The following is a 23828-nucleotide window of genomic DNA, read 5'->3' on the forward strand; positions in this document are numbered from 1 at the left end:
CACGATTCAAAGAAGAAAGGTCAGGGCGTCCACACATGTCCGACCTTAAGACAACGTTTCAGTTCGAAACGTCAGAATTTCCATATCCCGAGCTTGAAAGCCAACTACTAACTCAATCGCTGTAGTGGACTCTAATGCGCTGTTCGATCGCTGCTAGCTCGCCCTCCAAACCCGAATACGTTAGTTCGTTCAGTTCAACTTGTGGATTTACCAGGGGGTATATCAGACCTTTTCAAGTGGCTTGGGCAGCATGAGGATGAATCTGTTGGCTCTTTCCTGTTTGAAGCTATCGTCAGTAACTCATGTACCGGCCGTAAATGAGCATGTCTTGTAGTAACAGCAGTGTACCTTGACTTTATAATTCCCTTGGCCAAAGATCGAATCCAGCGATGTTTTCAATTTTGCAGAATCATGATATCTCGCTCTCATCCTCTCCTCGAACGGGAATTCTGATCCCGGCCCGGGTTTCGTTGTCGCTTGTGTCACTTGCGTACTACTCTTTTCAGGGTCTGCCTTCGGTTCTGATTTATCACCGCGGCCCCAGCTCTTGCGGAAGAAAGACATCCCGGGCTTTCGGTGCTTTATGATGTATTCTCCCTCAAGTGCCGAAAAGGTGTGCTTCACAGCAATTTGGATGAGAGGCTTGTTGGTTTTCGGTGTCCAAATCAAGGCGGGGGAAGAAGTGGTTGGAGACCTCAAAAGGCAAAAACGGCGGGGGCGGCATCCGAGCTGGCTTCACTGGTGAGTCTCTCTATCTAGAGAGGATAGGATCATGCGTGCAGGTATCCAATCCTGATTTCGATGTCCGCCCGCCCTGTCTTGCATGATGCATGAGAAGAACCCAATGGCGGCCCGACAACACATACATGAACACTGCCTATCGCTCCACCTCGAATCTGCCTGCATAGCTACACTAGGCAAAGAGGCTTTTCGGTTGCTGCAATGCGAGTAAGCCTACATAATACTGACTGGTCTTGGTCCCGGCCAGCGTAGTGTGGGCAGGGGGCATGGAGGCATACTAAACCGGCCAAAGGCGTCCTGCGAGGCAGGCTAGAGAGCAGGATGTCGAGAGAGGTTTGGAAGTGTAGAAACTATGAACGACGCTACGGAAACAGCGTCCTTCTTAGAGCCGACTCTCGCATACTTATACATGTATCTATCAAGGGAGTCGACATACACAGGGTATATTATCGACGCTGTGAAAGAAACCGTCGTTCGACACCATCAAGAAGGCCCTTACCTCTGACGGACCACGCATCTCAATACTCGCGGAGTTGAGAACCCAGGAGCTTGAAAGTCTTCTTGAATCAATACTCACTGACACATCAAGTTAAAAGGATGGATCTACCAATTGAAACAATGACATGGTCGGCGTCAGATCTTGGTTTCTTTGGATACTCCGAGCGAAAGGCTGTGGTGCTCACATCCCTAGACGGTGAGGAGGTTTGTGGCGACCTGTTACATAAAGCTCTCGGGGTGGCTAACACTCCATAGCCTACAAGCCAAGCCCTTTATACCAAAGAAGACTGGGAGCGATGGTTTAGCTCTGTAAGTTTGAAGTATTCTCCACCAGCCAAGCAGCAATGCTGACTACAAGTGCCAACAGCCACAAAGTAGCTCTCCTGACTGGAAGGACTTGAAGCCAGGACTGTGTGTGATGTGAGTCGAAAGTTCTAAGATACCGGGCATCCAAACGCTCTATTCCACATCACAAGCAGGCAATGCTACTATGGCATGATATACTGACTCCGAATAGCCTGTGTAGCAGGGCTCCTCCGATGTCCGAAGCACCCGGCAGAATACAATACCTCCCGTTTACAGGAAACACTTGGGAAAGAATCACTAGAGAGTTTCACGTATCTCGAAATATTAAACGAACGATAGCAAGACTGGTCCCGTGCTTCTCTTCCGCCCGTGAAGATGACGCGACGTCAGGTCATCTCAAGATGTGTTCGTTCCTCCTTCGCTACTGTCTACCTCAAGAGTCTGACACGTACTATAGCCTTTTCTGCGCGCATGTCTTCAAGTCTGCCGGACGATCTGGCAATGTCTGCCACTTATATACCGAGTACCGGGACCACGTTCGCTGTGGTGTATGGTTGTAACGATGACCAGATGAGAAGCATTGAGTCAAAAGTGCGAAGAGCAGGCAAACAAGCCTTCCACCCTCTCATGATGCCAGGGATATTCGAAGAGCTAGAGAGAGCGAGGTTGGTTGAGAGAGTCGAAGATCTGTTGGATGATTTCACACTTCGATCAGAGAAGCTTGAGACACATCCCTGGAGTCCAGACGCAGATACGGACGGCTCAAAGGCGCAACAGCATTTATCTCTCTGTGTTAAAAGCCAGAGTTTGATGGACCAAATTCGTATGGCAAAACGACAATTGACAAAGTTCTCAAAAGAGATTGACATCATAACGACAGAGCTCGAGTCTCTCAGCGGGGTTGAGTACATTCACAAGAGTGAGCCAAGAGCAACAGAGATGGCGAAAGTAGGGACAAAGATGAAGAATAGGGTGGACGACATCATGATAGAATACGACGATAAGATTGATGAGTGCCAGATGATGATTTGCAACACATCATTGGCAATGCAAACAGTAAGTCATCTTTCAGACGCGAGACTTGACTCCAAGAGTCAAAGATAGTAATGACATCGGCAGGTCTGGAACCACATTGCAAGGCAAGACTCAAAGACCAACACCAAGATGTCAAAAGCAAATGCTGCCATTGCAGTACAAACAAAGGTCGAGAGCGCTCAGATGAGGACAATCGCGCTTCTAACAATGATATATCTCCCCCTATCTAGTGTTGCGGTAAGCCATTTATTGCAATTTGCTGAGACTTCTTTCCATGAGTTCCTCTGTAAGTACTAATTGAGGACAACCATAGGCTATATTCTCTATGGATATGTTCAACTGGGAGGCAGTTGAAGGTCAGTCTATGGTATCGAAACACATTTGGCTATTCGCAGTCCTTGCAGTTGGCCTCACACTGCTCACCCTTGCTGCATGGTTCTTGGGGACACGGCGAGAGAAGGCTATGGCGGATAAGTCGGACAACTACTTCAATTCACCGCAAAGACATGACACATTCGAGTATGTTTAGAGAGGGGGGTCACTCTGTTTGACTGAGATGAGGCAAGGGACTGGTTTAGGGCGAATCCTGGTTTCATCTGGAGAGGCGGCCACCACTGTAGGAATTTTCGACTGGATATTGTGGGCGTTCAATGATGTAGGTACACAGGCGGTGATATATCACTGAGATCCAAGGTTAACAGAAGTCGGCGTGGATATTATGAGCTATTTTGCTTCATACTCACTGGCGTGTAAATGATGAAGTTTTCACCCTATTATTCTAGAGGCTTTAGCTTTGGCGGTTACCGCACGTTCAACTACTCACTCACGTAGTTTTTATTTGAACGCCACCTTTATGGATAGTTCAGCGAGACTTAAGCAGGGAAAAGGAAAATAAGTGTACATCTAGTACGGTTTTCTATGATTGAGTCTTTGGGTCTCAATGGCCCCTTTGCCCCAGGACATGGAGAGGACAGAAATCGTTTGCATTCTCCTACTACCAACAAAAAGCTTAGGCGAGGCTCCGGCCTGACGAGTGACACTTGATGCGCAAAGGCAGAGGCTTTTCATCGGACGTACAGAAGCTTGTCATCCATTTCTCTTGATAATAATGATACCAGATACTTTACCTAGTCCATTTAGTCCACGGTGAAAATGTAGGCAAATCATTCATGTCGTGAGTCGTGTCGTTGGAGCGAGGATCACCAAGAGGAAGGTAAGGTTCATATTGGTTATCCAGTCTACAGGGGTTTCAATCCTCTTCAGATCATACAGTAACAAATGCAAGAGTTACATGTGTAAATCCAGGAACGGTGCGAATAAGAGAGTCAGAAACCCTATTTGTATCCATATCCGTAGTGTTCAAAGGAGTGGAATTGACTGGCGTCTGAGCATTAAGTACGGATGCTTCAATGTTCAAAATCTTATACACCCCACATCTTGAGCCGTAAAGAGAAGAGGAACGGTCCGCAGACCTCCATGCTCAGTAAGAATGCTTGTTGTTATCTAAACAGCTCGTATTTCTAGGCTGCCATTTACGCAGTGTCATGACCAGCTGAAGCTAAAGTTCAACTGTTAGGTTGGGAAAGCAATAGCGTGATTCTTGGACGTCTTGCATCTACCTGCACTAAGCCAGATGAAGAGATGTAAAGAGGCGTGGCCGTGTGGGAGGGATTGGAGATGGTGCTGACAGACGCCGATCGGAGGCCGCGAATCGCGGCCCCTCACTCGTACAGGCCTGTTGACGATGCCGCGGAGCCGAAATGAGGGTGGAGCTGGCGCGTGAGGGAGTTGAATGATGGCCTGCAAAGGGGAAAATTGCGACCAGTGAGGATCGTGATGGTCCAAAGACACATTTCCATACCTCGGAGAAGCGTCACTTGATGTGCGTTTGTATCCGTACATAGTCGGAAGTAGGGATTGCTACTACACTGCTCAATGGAGTCCTCCTCTTCCGTTATGCTCATGAAAGGCTGGATAGTGAGTGAGTGGGTGAATGAGTGAGTGACATGGAAGTGAGTGAGCAACGGAAATCTTAGTGAGAGACGGCCGCTGACTAAAGCGCGTTATCAAGTGGATTGCGTAAGGGGACTCGACGAATTGTGGCTGATGGCGTGCGCCAAGTCGCCAACCAACGCCTGCAAGCTGCTGCATGGACGGAAGTACCGCGGCAGAGTTAATGCTTGGTGAATCCAAGGACTAAACAGCCAGTTATTGTTGCTTGTCTGATGCCTATGGGCAGTGCGACATGGGTCGTTGGATACTCAGCAAGGTAGGTAGGTAAGTCTTCAGATATTGTAGCGAGCTATTCTTGATCTCCAAAATTTGACCCTTTTTCTGACTTGGCCTTTGCAAAGATTTCTGGGTGCGCAGCAGAAATAATAGACAGCAAGTCAGCAATAGGGGAACTTCCCAGTGGTGCGGATCCAATCGGTACAACGGCAGGGATGCAACGTGGAGTTTGGCAGTGGTGGCAGACCGCAGTGCATCACAACAGGACGGAAGGTGGGTGGTGCGGCGTGCCGTGAACAGTGGAACGATGCCTTTTTTGTGTGTGTGCGTGTGTGGGATGATGATGAGGGAAGATGTGGTGACGTGAACAGTACGAAGTAGAGCATCTAGTCCTGAGTGCAATGTGCATCATTCCATGCATTCCATCATGCATCAATTTGAAGGTTGTCAACAATGGAAGTTTAATTGGAATGGCAGATATTTCTTGCCAAGAGCTGAGGTGCTCCATTGAGAGAGGGGCCGCGGAAGGAATCAACGGGAAGGATGAGAAACCTCGAAGACCTGTCTCGGGGAGTCAGGAAAAAAAAAAAAAGAGGTGTCCGTGCTTTTAAACTTAGGTAAGCGTGAAAGGAAGGTAAGTGGGAAAATTGAAAGGTTCCTACGGATACCTAACTTGTTATTGTTGTGTCTGTTTGCTTGCTTGCTTGCCGCCTAGTAGAAATTTGGGAAGGAAGGAAATAAGAAGAAGAAAAAAAGGTCGGCCAAAACGAGATGAGAAATGGGCCGTGCATCCGGTAGTGATGATTCTGAATTTCTGATCATGAGCAGGGGAACATGGCGTTAATCCACATCTGGTCTAGTGTCACAGTGACTGTCACGGTTGGGAGCTCTAAAACCTCCTTCCATTTGGGCCTTGGCATTTACTGTGACTGCACCTTACGATCTTCGATGCTTGAGAGACGGGGCCCGCTAGGTACTCCGTCCCCCTTGCCTCCTTGTCTTTCTGCAATTAGCAACTGGCACCACCGGGACCCTGTACGCGGCACATAACAATCTGATCATCAATGTTTGGCCGTGCAAACGACACATATATCAAAATAATTCAAGTGATGTTTGTTTGCACTTTATTTACAACCTGCTTGCGTGTTGCTGTCATGGTCGTTGTTTCCACTGCTCACCCCAACTCCCCAAGTACCCTTGCCTTACAATCAGGCACGTTGGGTAAGGTACGGAGTAAGGTAAGGTAAGGTAGGTAGCTGCATGCCAAGGTCCTTTCCAAGGTAAAGGTACAAGTAAGGAGGGAGAGGCACAGCTGGCAGGTGCCGGAGCTACCCATGTCTGCCGCTTGCCCAGCCGGACCTTCTTCTTCGACCTCGACCGAGCACGTTCTTGCCCTGGCATCTGATACTGGATGCGGAACTTCTATCCAGTTCCCTCCCATTTGGCGCTTGTCTTTGATATTCCCCCAACCTCAACCTGAAAGCTGCAACACTTGGAAATCGGCATCAATGTCTCACTCGCCCAACCTGGCCATCGTCATCCATTGAGTCTCTTTCCCAGCGGCATCACCTCCAGTCTTCCTGCAAAATGTCGGCCCAAAGCCATCCTACCTTACCTTAGTACCACGTACGCCTGAACGATTGAGGGCAAATCCGCCATACCCCAACGGTTTACCACCACCGCTTCATACTGGCCAATGGCGCACGTCTTCCCATGGACGCTTCTGCATGAAGACGATGGATGAAGCAAACCAAAGCTGCAAAGCTGCTCTCTGTGTGGCCCCACCACCACCACCACCACTACCACTGCGTACAAAGTAGTGTATGAGGTCCAGACCAGGATGGCGCCGCATTGCCGGAACAGAAACATAGTTTCGAAGCCCGTCGAGGGTTTGCGTCCCCACGCTGCCCTGCGACATGCGTCCTGCGCTTGCTTCCCCTTCCCCTTCCCCTGCACCCACTCCCGCTCAACAGGGCACCAAGCAAGCAAGTTGGCAACCACGCAAACACTGCGCGCGGCGCGCCCCTTTGTCTACCGCCGATGGCACCGACCCAACCCATGCCGCCCTCGAGTCAAGCTGTCGCCATGTTGCGTCTGCCCTAGCATCTGCGGCTGCGCATACCTCGCCAGCCATTCCCACGTTCACGCCTAGGATACACTCTCCACCCGCACGCTACGCCTCTACGCCTCTACGTAACGACTGTACAAATACAGATCTGTACAGAGTGTACAAATGGTCTGTACAACTACGGAGCAGAAAGATTATGGGTCAATCTACATTGTGTAGCTCAGGTCCCCGTCTCTCTCACTCCCATGGTCCATCCATCCATGGGCCATCAGGTCTTGTCACTGGCCCCATGAGCTACCTCATGGACCATCCCTAATCGCACACTGCTGCTCCCAATTCGGAAGTGTCGTGTCCCCGGTCAACCTCTAGCGGTGGCCGTCATCGCCGTGGGCCGTGGGCCGTCGTGGATCATGGACCGTGGGTCGTCTGCTATGGAATTGTGGCTGCCTTTGGGGCAGGGCCGGACTGATGTTTGGTCTGCCCCCAAACTCGATCCCAAACTCTAAGCCCATTCCTCGAAGCCTTTTTCGTCCTGGTTCCTCCTCGCCGTCGTTCCAGACCTACACGCCTCCGCGCCTTTCCCTTCCTGTGCTTCGTCAAGAACCCGCTACCATTCTTGTAATGCTTATCCCCCCATCTTCTTTCTTCTCCTGGTCTACCTTATTACCTTAGTTTAATCCTCAGTTTCCTCGACTTGCCCCCGAGTCCCCCCTCCCCATCTCTGCCAAGGAGACCCGTTGGGCCTGTTCCCCTGCTCAGACAACGTCAGCTCGTCTTCAGTCCAAGCCCTGCAATCGTCGTCCGATCTTGGATCCTCTGACCGCGCATGTTCCAAACAAAACTCGAAAACGGCCAGACTTGACACCTTGCTTCTGCGTAGCTGCTGCAACATCCATTTTCGATCACGGCCAACGGGAATCTTTTTTGGACTTTTAATATCATCGTGAGTTTTGTCTTGGCATACGACTTTTGCATAGACTTACACAGTGATGCCCTTTAGAACCTACATATAGAAACATACTTGTATAACGGAGCCGACAACGACGAAGACGACGGATACGACCACGATCCCTTCGAACCGAGCCTTGTTTCATTGGCACGAACAAAAGTACCGCAATGCCGAAATCAGGGGAATTTGCCTTCGCTGAAGAGCGGTCTTCATCATCCGTAGAAGATTTTGACCTCGATGACGAACACAAGGAACCATTGCTGCCCGGCTCGACCTCGATCTCGCGCCGGAGGCAACGAGGAACACTGCTTGCATGGCTTAAAGGACGGCCAAAGTCATTGTTGAGAAAGTTCCGTCGACAACCTCGATCCCTCCCGCGACTCCTACTCCGATATACGTTCATGTTCATACTCTTCATCATCGTTACAACACCGATATTCTTCCCGTCGTACACGCGCCATCCGAAGCACTACAAAAATTTGAGAAAAAGATGTCTGGTGTCCGACAGCCTTTCTGGCTGCGCCAATATGCAAAACGAAAAGGTATTCATTGCCGTCAGTTTGTTTGACCCAGAGGGCAAGATTGCAGGGGGAGAATGGGCCAAGAATGTACTGGACCTAATCCACATGATTGGCGAGGAGAACACATTCCTTAGCATCTACGAAAATGACAGTGGTGACTTGGGTACTGCTGCTCTGGAGGAGTTTAAGAAAAATGTGCCATGCAAGCACAAGATCGTCAGCGAGGGTCAGGTCGACTACAACGTCTTCCCGCATGTCACCATGCCTGATGGAACACAGAGGTTGAAACGCTTGGCGTATCTGTCCGAGATGCGCAACCGCGCGCTCTACCCATTGGACCAGTACGACACGGATGCAGGGATTGTCAAGTATGACAAGATCTTGTTCCTCAACGACGCGCTCTTTGCGCCGGTAGACGCCGCTCATCTACTGTTCAACACGAATGCGGGCGAAGACGGCAAAGCTCACTACCTGTCGGCATGTTCCTTGGACTATGACTGGAACCCTTTCCTCGAGTATGACCTTTATGCGCAGCGCGATGCTGAAGGGTACTCCAACGGCATCCCGATCTTCCCCTACTTCACCAACAAGGGCCAGGCAATCTCACGCAAGGCCATGCTCTCGCAGACAGATGCGGTCCCCGTCAAGAGCTGCTGGGGTGGAATGGTGGCCATGCAAGCCAAGTACATCCAGAACCTGGATAAGAAGCTGCCGACGAAAGACTGGCAAGCTATTGCGCACCACGTCATTAACCCAGACCACCCTCACAACACCACGACACCAGTCCGATTCCGCTACGAACCCGAGGTCTACTTTGACGCCTGCGAATGCTGTCTGTTCCTTGCCGATGTTACGAGTGTCGCAGACAAGGCCGGAGAGCCAGACATGGGCGTCTTTGTGAACCCATACGTGCGCGTGGCCTATCGCAAGAGAACACAACGCCTCGAGCGTGTTATTCGCCATTGGGAACGGCTCATGGCCCTGCCGCAGGAGATCATTACCTACTTTTCACGGTTCCCGACCCCGAACCCTCACAGAGAGGTTGTCGAAGGGCAACGCTTCATGGAAGAGATTTACCAACGCCGGGAAGGGTGGAAGATGGTTGAGCGAACGGGGCGCAACGGCATGTTTTGCGGAGTCCGGGAGATGCAGCTCATCAAGGAGGGCCCGCGCAACGGACGCAATTGGGAGAACCACTATAACATCCCATGGGCGGAACAGCAGTTGAACTTCCCCATCTGATTTCATTCTCGATTTTGACGGAGCTTGTACTGGTCGGTGTAATGGGGGACACGGCGCTTGTGGTTGGTTAAACTATGGAGCATCAGCATTACTTTTGTTCGGCGGCATTGGATGGATAAACCTATTGGGCATAACGACGATGGTTCGATACGGGGAGGAGGGTTGTTGGGTCCCAAGGCTGTATGCCACCCAAAAAGAGGGGGGGGGGGGGGAGGGCGCGAAAAGGGGCAATGGGGTTTTTGGAAAAGTGTCATAGACGTACTGGCACACTTTGTGCACCTTGATACCACATTCGTTATACTTTTGAATATACTACTACCAACGATTCCTCTCGGTGGCCGCTGCTACTACCCCTTGATCATTGGCTATCGACCACGCTTGGTAAGAAAAGCCCATGGCGTCAGGCCAGTTTATATTGGATGAGTGTGCGACTATGCCAGACGCCTTCCTTATGCTACGTTGTTAGGTAAGACAAGTAACGTGCTCGAACACGCTGTCACCCATAAGAGTCCGAATCACTCAACACCGATCTTTTGCGCCAGTGAGGCCGAGAACCACACGTCGTGGACACTTTTCAACACAGGCTTGAGACCAGAGATGTCAACGAACACCGACTTCATCCATGATTGAATGTTCCCCATTGGACCCCTGTTCGGTCCTAGCTGCAGTGCAGTAACTAAACGCGAAGTAAACCAGACGAGCCCAGACCCAAACCCAGAGACCCAGACCCAAGCACAACAAGTAAGTTACCTATTTGCATTCCCACCCCATGGACCGAAAGAAACCCAAACGTGACACTAAAGAGAGGGATAACGAGAAGCTAGCCTCCCAAAAAATAACATGCGGACGAGGCGCGCATAGACAGGCAGTTATCCGATAGACAAGACGCCCGCCCAAGAACCCAAAGTCACAAATAGCAAGTCCAAAAAGTCCGCTCGCTCAACAACAATCAAGGTGGTATCTTGGAGGAGAAAAGACACTGGCAAGCCACGGCCGTACTGAAGATTGGAGAGAGACTCATTCATGCGTCAGGCATGCTTCGAAGAGAGAAGCAGTCAAGATAAACACTTAGGCTGCGACGGCGGGGGTCGCCTTTGCCTTTGTGGTCTTGGGCTTGGTCTCCTTCTTCCCTGCCTTGGTGGCCGCGGCCACCTTGGTTTCTGCCTTCTTGGCTACCGACTTGGCCTGCGCAAGGTGTGTTAGTGATGAAGCTCAGTCATCAAGCAATGGCAAGGAGAGTTATCAAGAAAAAGGTCTGTATCGTAGGAATGGGGTAGAATAATTGACCTCTTGTGGCAAGCGCGACTTGGACACCCAGGTTTGCTGGACAAGAACACAACATGATGGGACCGAATCCAAAACAAGATTCTCGCCAGAAGCAGAGAAATTACAATGTGGTTCTGGAGGAGAGAGAGAGAGTTGCGCGCCTCCCACACGTGTTATGTACAATGTCTCATGAACATACCTTGGTAGCGACAGAAGGGCCCTTCTTGGCGGTGGTGGCCTTCTTCTTGGTGACGCCGACAGGCTTCGCGGCCTTGGCAGCAGTAGAAGTAGTCTTGGGCTTCTTTGCGGTCGTGGTGGTCGTGGTGTTCTGCTTGCGAACAGGAGCGGTGTCGACGACTGGGAAGAGACGCGGCTTGGAGTTGCCGGTCTGGGAGCGGGTTCCTTCACGTGCCATTTTGACGTTTGGTCTGGTGTCGCGATGGAATGTTAGTTATTGCTTTACGATTACGAGATTGACGCGATTGCGATAGATGTAATGCGACGAGAAGAAGAGGTTGTGGTTGTGATAGCGCTCGTGAGAAAGTGACGTGAAGAAAGAGAGAGTATCCGTGGGAGGAGGGGAAACCTGAAGGCGAATGGCGGATGGCGCGATGGGCAGGAAAAACGGGCCAAAGTTGGTACTTTTTGAAAGACTCACGGTTGGATAAAGACGATGTAAAAGTGACGCGTTAAAGCTTTCTGAAGCTGCAGAATTGGGTTAATCCAAAGGACGATGGGAAATGGTAAGTTTGCGACGAAGAGTGGTGGAATGGCGAGGTGTTGTTGTGAGAAAGGAGAAGATGGGAGGTGACGTGGTTTCGTGTTGCGGCGCGAGGGGAGGGGAGAGGGGGAGGACTGCGGATATGGCTGATTGAGTGCTGGCGGTCGGTGGTGCTGGTGGTGGACGGTCACAAGGGGCACACACCACACACATACGTCTTCACACACACACACACACACCTTTTGCACGGGAGGAGCGGTGTCGGAACACATGTTTAGGATATTGAATCATCATGGGCGATGTGAAGGGAATTGATTTTCGTATTGTTGATTTTCTTTCGGCTAACTAAATTATCTTTCAAATGAATGGAGTCAAGCCGTGCCTTCTTTTTTGATGAATTTGCGAGAGGATAGAATGGAAGGAGCACCTTGTTCACCTGCGATGGCAAGATGGAGGGACGGGAAGGAAAGAGGGAGAGGCAGAGGCAGAGGGAGAGAGACAGGAAAGAGCGGGACAGCCAGTGATTGAACTTCCAAGTTGGAGGGAAGGAAGGCACAAGAGTTAGACAGCTGCGTCTGATACTGTTTCTTTCCTTTCCTTTCCTTCCCTTCCTTAAGGTAAGGAAGGTACTTTCAGTTACCTTCTAATCTGACTACACGGTCCAAGTCCTTCCTGCTCTTTGGCCTAGACAATTTGTTTTGATCCCCCCCCCCCCCCCCGTGATTTTTGGGCGTCTTATCAAGAATCAAACACGGCAAGACGGCCTGATATTGCGCCCCTTGCCACTTTCATCCTTTCTTCACCACACCTAGGGTACCTACCTAAGGTACCTTAAGCTCAAAGTTGGCAGTCGCCAGTGTCCCCCCCCTTTCCCTTGGCTGTCACTGTCCTCCTCCATTTATTTCTCTTGCATCTTCCACTTCTTCCCCCCATTCTGCCCATGTCGACCCTCTGATTTGAACCTCTCTCTCTCGTAAACCTTTACCTTTCCCCTCTTTTTGCCTCTCTGCTCTATTCCGCATTTCACTATGATTTTCTCCCTTAATTTCCCCGCCTTAGCGCGGCAATTCAGCGGTGCCCGACCTTGTTAATGAGCCTGCGCCCTTCTTATCTCCCTCCCACTTCCAGCCTCCTCGGACTCGGCGTGGGGTTCGGCCTACGTTGATACCTCTCTTCGTCTTCTTTGTCTACATTTCTCATGATGTAGCCACGTTTTCGAGCGCTCGTCGGCATGTATACAGTGACCATCGAATCAAGTTTCGAGCAAAATGCGGCTACGGCAATTTCGTTAGATGGCCCCGATAGACCAAGCACATGATGGACCCAAGCGAAGGACGCGCCAGTTCTAGACCGACCGAAACGACCCCGGCACGCGACGTCTGGCGCCCAACTGCCCGGTGTCTGGACTCTGGAGTCTAACGCTCTGGGCTCCCGTTCCCGTGCTCATTCATGGCTACGGATCAGATGGCTTACGGTCTATCTTGTTCTTCACCGATGATGGGTAACAGGCGCCTTCCCCGACATTCCCCTGTACCGTGTCTACAGTCTAAACCACCGTCGACGGTTACTCTATCTCAAGATCGAATCTTCATCCTTCTTCAGCGGCAACGTCCGCCTGAACCGTGCAGCGCAAGCGTGTCCCATGACCACAGCAAACGCCACGCCCGCTCTTGTACCCCTTCACCGTGCTGTTCCTGCTTCACATGGCGAGCTCTTCATCTCAGGGGCGCACATCCCCGAATATTGAGGTATCGAACGTGGGAAACAAGAATTATCAAGAGCATTCCACGAAATAGGAAACTGTGACGACGCCAAATGGACAAGCCGCTTATGTCGCCATTTCCTGTCTCCATGGCCTGCGCACGTCGCCTTGTGCACAGAATGGCAGACAGAGAAAACGCCCTAGGCTGCAGGGTACCGTGGCCACAGCGATGATCGTCCAACGGCGCGCCCCAAGGCCTTCCCGCCGCGCTGTCTGCATCAAGGGTCTGTCCGTGCTGTCCCTGCTGCTGCTGCCAGAACGTTGAGCCCCGCAAACGCGCTTCTTCAGGAGCCCACAAGGACACACCCCCACGCGAGCGACTATTTTCGAAGCAACTCAGAAGTCAGAAAGCCCATATCCATGAATCTATGCTCAGCATTTACAGATGTGACACACCCGTTTGGTTGTCACTATTCGAAATCCAAAGTCGGAAGAAGAGTTCAATTTGATGGTTCACATATATGCACGAATCCTTTCCACCAAATGCAGCCCCTCGTTCTGGCCATCACCCGCAACATACAAGTGTCCCCCGCCGTCCCAAGCTTGCTCTGGGTTCATACCGATAGGCGTACTTCATCAGGTCCTTTTGCAAGCTTTTGAGCTCCTTGTTGAGTTTCTTGCTGCGCTCCAAAATATCTCTTACTCCCTGCATCATGGCATCGTCTGCCCGGTTCAATTTGCCCACTTTCTCGCGGATCGCCTGCGTCCGCCGTCGCTCACACGACAAGTGGTCAATATTGACAGTCGTCACTTTGCTAACCTCGACCATGGTAACTCCGGGTCGTTGCGCCACTGCCTGGACATGACGCCATTTTGTCTGTAGTTTCAGCTGCAGAATGAATCCCCTGGATGTAAGCCGTAGTTGCTCGACTTCGGCGCTGACTGTAGGTTACAATAGGTGTCAGTTACCTGGATGACTTTTCAAGTAGAATTCGGGAAAAGGCTTGCACTCAACAACACGTTTGCTCAGCTCGGTTCTTTTGCGGCTGATCTCCAATGAACGACGAACGAGCTTGCTTGCCTCCTCCTGTTGCCGTTGGCGATGCGAGGCCCGGACTTTGGTGACGAAAGATGCCAGCGCTCTTCTCCACCATCTTGCCTTTCTGGGCTGAGCCAGCTCCTCTCGATCCTCGTACCTCGCCGAATCCCTGACATCCTCGATTTCAACAACAGTCACCTTGCCTAAACCCCAATCTTTCTCACCACAGAGAGTCTTCTCAGACGCGGACTCGGATGTGACCGACACTCTATCTGATGCGGCGTACCCCCGTTCAGACGCTACTTGCAGTTTTTTAGCAAGGGTGACCGCAATGTCCACTCGACTCTCAATGCCTTGAGATTGCACAGCAACCTTACACAAGGAAAGAAGCTCGTCGTACCACTTGACGACCTTCTTTGTTGTGAAGACGGCCAAGTCAACATCGAGCTGAAGAGGGTTGGGCCCGAGAACCGAAGAAAACATAATGGCATTCCAGAGAGGTTGTGTGTTGTCGTCGCTCCGGTCAACTCGCCTGCGAGCCTCTCGAAGGGCGACGGAACTCGAGGTCGTTGCCAATTTCATTCCACAAACGGGATCTGTCACCTGAGCATGCTCTTTCAGCGTTCCGCACATAGTCAAGACTCGGCCGGGTTTGAAGCATACCTCCATGTACTTGAGGAGAAGCTCCTGGGTTGCCTTCTGCGCACTACCACTTGGCCCACCCTGTTCGAGAGGGTGACAGTAATATCCTGCTGGCTCGATGCCCCACGGCCTTTTACAGTCACTGGCAATGCGAGGATGACAGGCAAACGAAAAAACCTTCCTCCAATCGAGAGTGCCTCGCTCGTCGGCATTCGCCCTTGCCAACCCTGACATGATGTCTCTAAGGGCTTCCATAGTATCCAGAAACGCACGTCTCGCAACGCCCATTTGGTCGTAGGTCAGCCAAATATGAGCAAACCTCATCTACTTTATGTCAGTGATGTCTGAGAACGGGCGTTCGTGCTTGGGAAACCAGTTGACTCACTTCCAAAAATACAATCTTCGGCGTCTTGTCCTCGATATTTTGCCCACGTCTCAACCTTCTCCCCAGCAACTCCCATCCTGCCAGTTGTTTTTGGTGCTTTGGGAGAAGCAGATACCTCCACAATGATGTCAAGCACTGGGGAATATCATCTCGAGTTGCGTAGTAGCGGCATTTCAGGTCGAACCTGAGCCGATTTGCCGGCTGTTGCATGGACTGCCGCTGAACCGTCTTGGTGCTGGTCGTGTCAGGCGCGACCCCGGGGAGCGGCTTCTGGACGGCAATGTTGATCGAAATCGGCATCATTATGAGAGAGACAGTAAGCTTGGTATGAGAATCTCGAAATACGAGCATCCTCACGGGCTCATATGCTGAAGAGGCACGTACCCTTACGAGCGTGGCACGACCTTGGTAGGCCAGGCCCCGACTGCTCGGCGACCCTGAGGTCCTTGATTGCGGGTAATTCCATTTGTAACTCTCGGTGGCTTACATATTTCATGTGCGTTTTGCTGGGTTCGGCGAAGATGGCTTCACGAGCCGGCGACATTTTCTCACAAGTCGAAAGCTATCAGGTCCTTGAGGCCTTGAGCCTTGAGGGAAGACAACTTTGGCTGACGTCTTCGTCAACCCGAAAACTCTCTCCGCAGCCACGCAAGTTACACCACCCTGACGCCACCACCCTGACGCCGTAAATATCACAGCCTACTTGACTCACAATTGAACCCTGATTATGATGGTCCTGAAAACAGCGGAGGGTGGCTTTTAAGTCTTTGCAGATTTCGCGGCCCCATCGCGGGGTGGAGATTCTAATTCTTCGGCGACCTGTTGTGGACTATTCATTGAATACCATTGCCGGCTGTTTCTTCCTCATCCATCATGAGTCAATTGTGTCGTGCAATCGACTGCCGATTATCGTGCTTTTGCGACTAAGATTTTTCTCATGACTTCACTCTCTTACGACTCGTGACAAGACCTTGGTGGAGCTACGAGTGAATTTCTTGATGGAGTCCACGACCTTTTCGATATCTCCAGAGGCGATAGCGAAGTCACTCGTCGATTAGAGAGGCCTCCAGCTGTGATTAACAGTGCTCAAGCTGAGTCAATATTAAACACTTTGCAAAGTTTTCCATATCAGACGGCGATACGCATGACTCGATATATTTGAAATTGGATTCAGAATAGGGCGTTCAACAGTTTTACACTCTCTCCCAAGCACAAGATCGAAGCTCGAAGAGTTCTACATCTTTCCAAGACTCCACGAGCTGAGCTTATAGTAGAAGACGTTCTTCGGTGGAGGATGGTCGATGTGCTTTCGAGACCGCGCTGTATCTTCAATCTCTTTCGAACAGATTTACACTTAAACAAAGGCGGAAATGAAGGGAGTCGTTGTATAGTATCCTAGCAGTGCCTAGAGTTGGGAAAGTTTACGATTACAAGAGAGAAGTAATCAGTGATAGGGATGGCGGTTTGAAGATGCCTAATTGAAGACTGATCATGGGGCATTAGAATGATCTTGCCGCTGACTTCTCATGAAGTGACTCGATCACCTGGCTATCCGATATCAAAGCTCTTTGGACTGTGTAATGATAGATTGATAAGAGTTGGAGAGTTCACCATGCATCGATGTCAGGCTGAGGGGCAACGGGGCCAACAAGTTGAAGTCACACCCTCCGGGTCTTCTCCGCATTACTACCAATGAGTCACTTGAATTCCTACGTCCCTTTACTTGGAGAGACTTTCAGATTCACGCTACGGTCCCTCCAGCGAGACTTCATAATTTGTTTTTCCGAGAGAGACAGCTGACCAAGATGATATCTTCAGGTTGCTACATGGGCTGTCCATAAAGGGGGGAAATATCATTTTCTTTGTCTACTCTGATTCAGGGACGCTTTACTCAACCTTGGATTGTGTCAACAACTTTTCCAGACACTTCATATGTGTCGAACCTTCTTCAAGATCTTGATCAGCTATTGCCCATGTCCCCCCTCCACCGCGCGGCAAACTTCCACTGCACCCCCGCACCTATGAGTGCAACCAGCTGAGCCCCAACACACAAAGTAAAAGCCCACCCCACCCCGATCCCGCTCACCATGGGCATCACAAAACTGGTGCCGCCAGCGGCGAAAAGACACCTGGCGAGGTTGACGCTAGCGCTAGCTGCAGCGCTGCGGTCGGGGAAGATGTCGATGAGGTACGTCATGACCAGAGACTGCGTCGAAACGGCGGTCCAGCCCGTGATGAAGGTCGAGATGATGGGCACTGCGATATGTACCTGGCGAGGGAAGTTGATCGTCCATCCAAAGACTGCAATGGAGACGGATTGGAGAAGTGCGAAGATTGGTATGAGACGAAGACGCGCCTTTTCGATTGGAAACCCCGCATTGGTGTCCGAGCCCGTAAGGGTGCTGCTTTCTTGGTCGTTGCTCTCGTCATACTTTGCCTTGACACGCTGATAGTCAAGGTCGAGAAGCTTGCCCGTGACTAGCGTGCCGATCATGGAGCCCACGCCGTTTGCGATGAACGTCAGGCCAATGTGGGTTTCTGATAGGCCGTAGCCTGACTTGAAAAGACTTGACATGGCTGTGATGCTCATCTGCCATACCGCGTAGTAGACGGCGAGAAAGAACACGATAGGGGCAGCGCATCTGTTGAAGAGGATCCGGAGGGGTCCGGTGATGTCGACGTGCTTGAAAAGTGCCTTATTTGAAGTTGCTCTGTTGGCATGCCATGATATCTCCGAGGTCCGTTGGTAGATGATCAAGGGATACTTTCCCAGACAACCCTTTGGTGTTCTGGTACCATTGCCGACGACAGACCTGAGAGTCTCTGGAAGTAGAAGTAACAGCAATGTGAGGAATACAGCACAGTAGATTGCAAGGAACCAAAAGATGCTCCTCCATCCAAAAGATCCGGCCAAAGCACCTCCAATGACGGGCCCAACGGCAACTGGAACAAGCAAGCCGGCCTGGAAGACGCCCATGTACCCGCCCCTCTCTTGCCGCGTCGTAATATCGCTAATGACCCCAGAGCCTACAGCAATTGTGCTCGCGCTACCGGTGCTCTGTAAACATCTGAGGATGATCAACGTTGCGTAGTTTTGGGTTTCTGCGAGACCGATGCACGCGCCGAGAAATACGACAAAGGTGCAGCAGTAGGCGACTCGTCGGCCTTTGACGTCGGAGATTGGACCCCATAGACTTGGTGCTAGACCTTGGAATATGAGGTAGGTGGTTACTGTGAGGTTGGCGAGCTCTACTGAGACGCTTAGGTCGTCGGCGACGGTGGGGAGGGCTGGGAAGTAGATGTTTGAGGCGAAGCCTGAGACTGTGGTCTAGGTCAGCAGAGAAGCCAATGTCTTCGGAATAGCTGGATTGATTTACAAGTGGCTGCAATCGATACTAGAGATATAATGACTCTTTTCTGGTGTTTATCGAAGATGGTGTATGGTTCGTGAGGTTGATCAGATGAGGAGTGCGTCTCCGTATTATCGGCGTTGAGTGTTCTTTCTGCACTTGGAGGGGTCATCTTTGGCTTTGGTCTTCTTAAGTGAGGTTGACGATTTTGAGAAGAGTTTGAAGTAATTCCTTGCTCTTTAGACCGGAAGAAGGAGGCGTTGGTCTAAATACGGCTGCAGTCGATGTCGATGTCTCGTAAACTTGACCGTGACGAACGGCTTCCGGAGTTGAGCCCCACTGTTTCGGAGTTGAGACTTTGCCCCATCGTCCAAGTGCAACAATGAGCACCCTGGCCTAAGTCTTGCATCCACACCCGCTCCTGCGGGCTCCAAATGCGCTTATTGATCTGATGTACTCAAAAGAATATGGTCTTAGCTTCTAAGGGCCTTTATCAGGGAGAATGTAGGCAATTCCTGCGGATGAGCACGAGACCGAGACTCAGCTACAAAGATCTCCGGATCTGTGAGTTCGGAGCCGGAGCGACGACCCACTATTTCCGACTGGGCCGTCCGGCTCGTCTGACTCCACTTCAAGCAGCTGTCACCAGCTGGCAGCTTCGAGAAGTAGATCGGAGCTTCCTTCCCGAGTTGTGTGCTCATCTTTCAGGTGACTTCACCTTCTTTCCCCGACGCGACTTCAACCTTACTTCTCAACAGCATCGCATGATTGCTATTCGTGTTACTACCGCCTGAATAATGAAGGACCGGCACCATGTCGACATTCAACGGACTCGTCGCGGAGTTCCCTGACATACGAGGTAAATCCCCTGCCCAATAATGCACACAGCGATCAGCCTGCTGCCTCACAGGATTCACCTCGCACAACCAGGCATATCTGTATCGCGGCATATCACTTACCATTCTACAGTTGACTTCTTTCGGAAGCATCCAGACCGTCGTCCGCCTCTCGCGTGTTTCCTGAGCCATATACACAGTGACCACTTGGCTGGGCTTGACTCCCTACGGTCTCCTTTCGTCTACTGCTCCGCAGCCACTCGGGAGATGCTCCTCCGTCTCGAGCGTTACCCTTGTCGCATCAATCACGCCAAAGGAATCCTCGAGGCACGCGTGCAGACGTACAAGCATCTGAAGAATCTGCTCAAGCCGTTACCCCTGGAGACCCCAACCACGTTGGAGCTGTCGCCAGGCAGTCACATTCAGGTCACGCTATTCGATGCAAACCATTGCCCTGGTGCTGTTATGTTCCTCATTGAGGATTCGTATCGCGCCATACTCTACACGGGCGACATCCGGAGCGAGCCATGGTTTGTGAATACGATTGCAAGGAACCCAGCCGTGATCGAGTACACCTCTGGCATGAAGACGCTCGATAAAATCTACCTTGACACCTCCTTCATCAAGGACATACCCTTCCAGACCAAGGCCGAAGGCATTGCAGAATTACTCCGCAAAATAGCGCAATACCCAGATAACACCGTCTTCCACATCCAAGCATGGACTTATGGATACGAACACGTCTGGATAGCTCTGGCCAAAGCTCTCAATTCCCGCATTCATGTCGACGACTACAAGATGCGCATCTTTTCGTCTCTCACTAGCAAGGTATCGAATGATCGCTTCAGCTCTTCCGTTCATCTATGTCCAGAAGCTCCTGCTCTGGCAGGCTACGTATGTGGGAATACACCCCACCCCGGGTGCCTCACCCGGGATGAGAATGTTCGACTTCATAGTTGCGAGAGGGGAAACCTCTGCAACACGGTGAAAAACTCAAAAGTGGTGTCAATTCAGCCAATCATCGCGCATCTGAGGAGCGGTGCTGACATTGCTGAAGTGGGTGTTGGCGGCGGCGGAGATGATCTAGAACGTGACGCTGAGCTCGACCCTCTGTCAACGGAAGACATCACGGCAGTCTCGAAGCTCATCGAAGATGCGGATATTTCCCCAGAGGCAAAGCTTCGTCTTTCCGAGTTCCTCGAAACGGGTGCCAAAACGGGGCGAAGCCTTTCTCTGGATCTCGATATTGCGTCATTTGGAGAGAAGAATCAGGCGGCCATCATGGACGCCTTCCAAGCAGTTGTTCGAAAGAAGCACCTGGAGGAGCAATCCACACAAATCACGCAACCAGCAATAGACGGGCTAAGCGGGAAACTGCCGAGAGTAATCACGTTTCCCTACTCCCGGCATTCGTCTTATCAAGAGCTATGTGACCTGGTTCGAATCTTTCGCCCCAAGGATGTGTGGCCTTGCACAGTGAATCCTGTCGACTGGCTCAGAAACACCACGAGTATACGATACCTGTTTGGTAATCTCTGCTCTGGCGATACCTTCGCCCACGACATGGAGATGGAGAAACTCGCCGAGAGTCTGAGAATCCTCCAGCAACCGTTATCCAAAGGTCTTGGCAATAGTCAATTGCCGGCCACTGAGGCACACACCACGGCATTACACTCATCCCATAGTTGCGAAAGCATCGCATCCGATCCTTCCGCCGTTGAAATAGAGGAGACACTTGTGCTGGGGCTCGATAGCAACCCCGGGTCCGTTGAGACACAGCTCCCCACACGGAAGCAACGTGACTTCTTCTGCCGGGGCGGAAACTCAAAGCACACTCTAGATACTCCGATCCCGCCCACTGAGTCGGTTTCGCTCATAGCATCTGCCGGTGTTTCTCGCATTCGGGCAGATGCGTATTTTGCCATGGAGCAAAATCTCCTCGGCGGGGAGTGGACGCCGATTAGCCTCCTCTCTACTATTGATCACCATACTACTCCAGATAAGGATCTTGGAATGGTTTGAGCTTGACCAATGTCTCAAGAGCTATATAGCAGGGCATCACAACGCAAGGATTGGGTCCACACTCAGTCTTAGTGACTATGATTATCATTGACGATCGGGTCTTGCTCGTTGACGAGCTACGCGAACCAAGGAAATAGGGCCTCAACGCTGTAATATAACCAACCTCCCATGATAGTGACTAGGCCATACATGGGTACACGCAAACTCCATTCACGTTCTGTTTGCCGCGATTTCCTATTGTGGACGCAACGCTCCAGCTTCCGAAACACCCCACCGGCCATCAATGTACTGTCGCAAACTCTTTCCCCAGAAAGCAAGGGGCACAGCAACACCACCCACGACGAGGAGGATAGCGCCCAATTCGAAGTTGGCACCCAGGTAGCCCTGTGACCTGAGCCATGGTGTAACAGCGTAGCTCGTCGCAAAGCTCAACATGTACCCCGCTCCGCCGACGATGACCATAGCTGGCGCCGCCCACCGAGGAAAGGCTTCCGTTACCCAGAGCGTTGAAGCGATGCCGTACGCAGCCGCGCTGAAGGCGTTGATGAGGTAGGAGACGAAGATCCAGATGAAGCTCCATTTGTAGTGCACGGTGAAGCCGTACAAGAAGATACTGCCCGCACCAGCCAGGACGGCCGGGAGAAAGGCGATGAGGTAGTGTTCCGCATCTCGGATCCCGCCGTTACGGAGTGTCAAACGGCGGGCAACACGCGAAGTCAGGATGGTCGACACGGGCCAGGCGAGAAGGGAACCGATCGCCGAGACAGGGTTGACCATGGAGATGACACGCTCGGGGAGGTTATACGGCGGCTGGGACATGACCACCGCATACGTTTCGCCAATGAAGATCATTGCGCCAAAGTTGAGGGCGTTAAGGATCGCGACCCAGAAAACGAGGGGATTGCACGCGCAGAGCATCGTCTGCACATAGCATGTCCACATCTCGCGGAACCCTGCACCGCTTTTGCGCACTCCCCATCGCCGTACCATGCCTTGCCAGACCGTCTCGGGTACAGCCTCGGGCTGGATTACCTCGCTGGTCTTTCCGCCTGGCAGCTCTTCCCAGTCGTCGTACATCTTGACCTTTTCCGAACCACCCTGGACGAGGATGTGGCCGTCAAAGGCAACGGCTGGGCGGACGAAGTATGTCTCGGGCAGGAAGAAGAAGGCGCAAACGAATACGGCGAGACAAGGGACGAGCCAAGCGGTATAGAAGCTTCTCCATCCCGGGGCCGCGAGTGCCGGGACGATGCGGAGGGACACGAGGCCACCACCGCACCCGATACTCCAGAACATGCCTAGAGCATTAGGGCGCTCGTCGATGAAGGTCAAGTCAATGACAATCAAGATGGACTGCAGAACACACAAGTTAGGTTAGTCGAGCACCGGGAAGAAGGACGGAGAAAGAAGGGCCGTCACATACCGCACTCAGGCTCAACCCGGCCGAGAACCCCTGCAAACTCAAAGCCCCGAGGAGCTGGTAGAAACCCGAGGCATTCGCAGCCAGGGCCGTAGCGATTGTCATAAAACACGAAGCTAGCAAAAAGACTGGCCGTCTCCCGATGGCTACCGACAGGGGTATCCAGAGAAATGCTCCGAGGCCGAGAAATATTGTGCTCGGTGTTGAAACGAGAATATTCAGTGGAAACTTGTCGGCTTGCTGAGAAATGTGTTAGCACCTGGTCGGCTGGGTTTGAGGCATCGCCGCCTGATAGTAGCAGAAGATCATACCTGTCCGTTGAACTCGACAGCGAGAGATTTGTACATTAAACTGGCAGCTTGCGTCTCCAGCATGGAAACAATCGAGTATAGTATGAGTACTCCCATGGCGACTAGTCGCTTCGGCAAACTCCAGTTCAACGGGTCATAGGGCGAGTTACTCGGCATGGGAAGCTTGAGCGTCTTGCCATCAGAGGTGATGAGGTAGATGCTGCCAGAGAGGTCGGCCGAGGCCGGCCGGTCTGACGATCGACTGCTGGCGCGGCTCATCTTGACTTTGAAAGAGGCAAAACGGGTAGCAAAACAACAGAGAAAGAGGGGAGACAGAGCAAGAGAGAAAGAGAGAGATACTCGTGTAATAGTGAGCGGACACGATTATTGCAAAATTGGACCAAAATGTCAAATTAACGACGGCCGGTGTGCTGCCAGAACAACCCGATGGAGACGACAACAAACTAAGGTTGACGGGAACGGGAAACCAGGTCCCTTAATATGAAGAACATGGAATTCTCGAGAGTTTCTCTTGACATGTGGTGCGTGGAGAAAAGAGACCACGT

General features: G+C 51.6%; 8 protein-coding genes across 8 annotated transcripts; 3 read left to right on the plus strand and 5 right to left on the minus strand.

Annotated features, from left to right (window-relative positions):
• Positions 1 to 112: 112 nt before the first annotated feature.
• CCOS01_10391 (uncharacterized protein) lies at positions 113 to 564 on the minus strand (the record flags this gene model as incomplete). Its single annotated transcript, XM_060458547.1, has 3 exons — positions 113 to 163; positions 229 to 276; positions 349 to 564. 3 exons carry the CDS (start codon positions 562 to 564, stop codon positions 113 to 115), a joined length of 315 nt encoding a protein of 104 aa, XP_060310349.1.
• Positions 565 to 1338: 774 nt separating this feature from the next.
• CCOS01_10392 (uncharacterized protein) lies at positions 1339 to 3109 on the plus strand (the record flags this gene model as incomplete). Its single annotated transcript, XM_060458548.1, has 7 exons — positions 1339 to 1443; positions 1495 to 1548; positions 1607 to 1659; positions 1757 to 1950; positions 2003 to 2601; positions 2665 to 2817; positions 2894 to 3109. The coding sequence occupies 7 exons, from the start codon at positions 1339 to 1341 to the stop codon at positions 3107 to 3109; spliced, it is 1374 nt and encodes a 457-aa protein (XP_060310350.1).
• Positions 3110 to 7993: 4884 nt separating this feature from the next.
• On the plus strand, positions 7994 to 9589 carry CCOS01_10393 (uncharacterized protein; the record flags this gene model as incomplete). The annotated part of the gene is made up of 1 exon (XM_060458549.1): positions 7994 to 9589. The coding sequence occupies one exon, from the start codon at positions 7994 to 7996 to the stop codon at positions 9587 to 9589; it is 1596 nt and encodes a 531-aa protein (XP_060310351.1).
• A 1068-nt stretch (positions 9590 to 10657) lies between these two features.
• CCOS01_10394 (uncharacterized protein) lies at positions 10658 to 11270 on the minus strand (the record flags this gene model as incomplete). Its single annotated transcript, XM_060458550.1, has 2 exons — positions 10658 to 10774; positions 11055 to 11270. 2 exons carry the CDS (start codon positions 11268 to 11270, stop codon positions 10658 to 10660), a joined length of 333 nt encoding a protein of 110 aa, XP_060310352.1.
• Positions 11271 to 13291: 2021 nt separating this feature from the next.
• On the minus strand, positions 13292 to 15695 carry CCOS01_10395 (uncharacterized protein; the record flags this gene model as incomplete). The annotated part of the gene is made up of 6 exons (XM_060458551.1): positions 13292 to 13658; positions 13899 to 14134; positions 14348 to 14616; positions 14695 to 14920; positions 14981 to 15283; positions 15345 to 15695. The coding sequence occupies 6 exons, from the start codon at positions 15693 to 15695 to the stop codon at positions 13292 to 13294; spliced, it is 1752 nt and encodes a 583-aa protein (XP_060310353.1).
• A 1609-nt stretch (positions 15696 to 17304) lies between these two features.
• Positions 17305 to 18866, minus strand: CCOS01_10396 (major facilitator superfamily transporter; the record flags this gene model as incomplete). The annotated part of the gene is made up of 2 exons (XM_060458552.1): positions 17305 to 18665; positions 18722 to 18866. 2 exons carry the CDS (start codon positions 18864 to 18866, stop codon positions 17305 to 17307), a joined length of 1506 nt encoding a protein of 501 aa, XP_060310354.1.
• A 641-nt stretch (positions 18867 to 19507) lies between these two features.
• On the plus strand, positions 19508 to 21392 carry CCOS01_10397 (artemis protein; the record flags this gene model as incomplete). Its single annotated transcript, XM_060458553.1, has 3 exons — positions 19508 to 19553; positions 19664 to 21293; positions 21371 to 21392. The coding sequence occupies 3 exons, from the start codon at positions 19508 to 19510 to the stop codon at positions 21390 to 21392; spliced, it is 1698 nt and encodes a 565-aa protein (XP_060310355.1).
• A 394-nt stretch (positions 21393 to 21786) lies between these two features.
• CCOS01_10398 (major facilitator superfamily transporter) lies at positions 21787 to 23541 on the minus strand (the record flags this gene model as incomplete). The annotated part of the gene is made up of 3 exons (XM_060458554.1): positions 21787 to 22905; positions 22976 to 23212; positions 23284 to 23541. 3 exons carry the CDS (start codon positions 23539 to 23541, stop codon positions 21787 to 21789), a joined length of 1614 nt encoding a protein of 537 aa, XP_060310356.1.
• Between the last annotated feature and the right edge of the window lie 287 nt (positions 23542 to 23828).

The sequence above is a fragment of the Colletotrichum costaricense genome, assembly GCF_030867565.1.
Source record: "Colletotrichum costaricense strain IMI 309622 chromosome Unknown Scaffold_11.1, whole genome shotgun sequence".
Taxonomy (NCBI): domain Eukaryota; kingdom Fungi; phylum Ascomycota; class Sordariomycetes; order Glomerellales; family Glomerellaceae; genus Colletotrichum; species Colletotrichum costaricense.